Source organism: Aptenodytes forsteri, unplaced genomic scaffold (assembly GCF_000699145.1).
Source record: "Aptenodytes forsteri isolate BGI_AS27 unplaced genomic scaffold, ASM69914v1 Scaffold332, whole genome shotgun sequence".
NCBI lineage: Eukaryota > Metazoa > Chordata > Aves > Sphenisciformes > Spheniscidae > Aptenodytes > Aptenodytes forsteri.
The window spans coordinates 45,944-48,372 of NW_008794158.1; the positions used below are offsets into that span (position 1 = coordinate 45,944).

A 2,429-nucleotide genomic window follows, 5' to 3' on the forward strand; every position below is an offset into this window, starting at 1 on the left:
TTGCCTGGTGTTTAGGGTACACGCCGAGCCGGCCGTGTTTACTCTGGGTGTTTACAGTAAATCTCTCGCCGAGATCTCAGCGGCTTCTTTCCACCATAACTTGGCGTCAGGTTTCGGGCCGGGGGTGCTGCTGGGGGGAAGCCGCCGGCTCGTCCTGGCTCTTGTATCCCCGCTGGGACCGGGAAGCAGGAGATGCTCGGCCCCGTTCTACCCCCGATGCTCCCGCTCCCTGCCAGGGTCTGGGGGCAATCCGGGTGGAAAAGCCCCGGGATGGCAAACCCACCGCTTGGGGTTGGGCTGTGCCGCCTGGGTGAGCGCGGTAGCCCCGCGTGCCCCGTTAGCCACCTGAGCACCGTGCCGGGGCGTTAATGGGAACGACCTCATGGGAGCTGCTGGCCCGCTGGGTAACTACACGCCCGCGGAGGGGGGGAGGATGCCGTGAGCCCCCCACGGCTGCCCCACAGCTCAGGGAAGGGGGAAAGCCCTCTGCACCCCCAGACGGACCCCTCCGGGGAGGGCAGCGGGGCTGGGACGTGCTCCCGGGGCTGACACAGGGCGAGACGGCTGCCTGGGCAGCCAGACCTCATTAGCATCACCGCTCGCCGAGCTGACGGACGCGTCGTGCCCCGGAGAGCCGCGGCGCGTTGGCCGCCTGTCAGAGCCGCTCGCGTCTCCCTGACCGCCCAAACCAATTGCAGCCACGTTTGACAGGCAGAGCCGGGATATTAAACCCCCCCGAGCGTCGCTGCAGCCCCAGCGATGGGTGCAGTGGTGGTGGGGGGTGTCCCTGGGTGGTGGTGAGGGGGGCAGCTGCCCTGTCCCCGCTGCCCACGGGGTTCCCCTCTCACCACCCCAGTCTGTGGCAGCATGGACATCCGCAACGACGTCTCCCAGCTCCAGAAGCTGGAGAACTGCTCCATCATCGAGGGCAACCTGCAGATCCTGTTGATGTTCACCACGGGCGCTGAGGACTTTCGGGGGCTCAGCTTCCCTCGCCTGCTCATGATCACCGAGTACCTGCTCCTTTTCCGCGTCTACGGGCTGGAGAGCCTGCGGGATCTCTTCCCCAACCTCTCCGTCATCCGTGGCACCAACCTCTTCTTCAGCTACGCCTTGGTCATCTTCGAGATGCCGCACCTGCGGGACGTGGGGCTGCACAGCCTGGGCCACGTCCTGCGCGGCTCGGTCCGCATCGAGCGCAACCAGGAGCTTTGCCACCTCTCCACCATCGACTGGGGGCTGCTGCTGCCCGACGCTGTGGACAACACCTACATCGTCGGCAATAAGTTGGCTGAAGAGTGCGCCGACGTCTGCCCGGGCATCCTGGACGTGGAGAAGCCGTGTGCGCAGACCAGCGTCAACGGGCAGCTGGATTATCGCTGCTGGACATCCAGCTACTGCCAGAAAGGTGGGTGCCGGCGGCGCGGGGCTCGATCGTGCCAGCTGCTTTGCCGGGATTGTACTGGTTTGCTCCGTGGCGGCTGCGGGGTAAATTGGGAGGGCACTGGGGAAAGCTGGTGGAGCCGCAAGGGGATGGCAGGCCCCGGCACGTGGCCGTCGCTCCCCTGTTGCCGGGAGCGTGCCGTGCCTGCAGCGTGGTGGGGGTAACGAGAGCCATGCTGTATCATCCTCCGGAGGAGAGGCCAGCTCCCGGCTGCCGTGTTTTCCCAGGGGCGAGGTAAATACGGGCCCCTCCCAGGCTCGTTTGCTGTAAACAGAAGACCTGGTAATGAAATATATACTATAAACACAGATCCTTATCGGGGCTGTAACCTCGGCCGCTGCCCCGGCACCGGCTGCACGCGGCAGCTGGGGCTCAGCATGGGCTGAGCCTCACCCCATCCATCCATCTGTCCTGCCGTCTACCCGTGCAGCCCTTCATCCACCCACCCAGCCGGTCCCACAGCCACCCATCCACCCACCTGTCCCGCCGTCCGCTCGCCATTTGGCCATCCCTCCATTCCTCCACCCATTCCTGCATCCCTCCATCTGTCCCTGCATCCCTCCGTCCTTCCCTCCACCCTTCCATCCCTCCGTCCTTCCATTCATCCCTCCCTCCCTCCATCCCTGCATCCCTGCGTCCCTGCATCACTCTATCCCTTCATCCCACCATGCATCCCTCCATCCATTCCTGCATCCCCGCATCCCTGCATCCCTCCTTCCATCCCTCCCTCCCTCCATTCCTGCATCCCCGCATCCCTGCATCCCTCCTCCCATCCCTCCCTCCATCCATTCCTGCATCCCCGCATCCCTCCGTCGCTTCATCCCTTCATCCCTCCACCCCCGCATCCTTCCACCCATCCCTGCATCCCTCCCTCCCTCCATTCCTGCATCCCTCCCTCCATCCCTGCATCCCTCCGTCCCTGCATCCCTCCATCTATCCTTCCATTCCTCCACCCCTCTCCCCTTGCTCCCCACACCCGGAGGGT

The 2,429-nt window shown here is 65.0% G+C and overlaps 1 protein-coding gene across 1 annotated transcript in view; it reads left to right on the forward strand.

Moving 5' to 3' along the window:
* Nucleotides 1-382: 382 nt before the first annotated feature.
* Nucleotides 383-2,429, forward strand: part of INSRR (insulin receptor related receptor) — a 21,654-nt gene continuing 19,607 nt past the window's right edge. Inside the window, 2 exon segments of the mRNA XM_009280184.1 lie at nucleotides 383-404; nucleotides 857-1,418. Coding sequence (XP_009278459.1) covers nucleotides 383-404; nucleotides 857-1,418 — 584 coding nt within the window.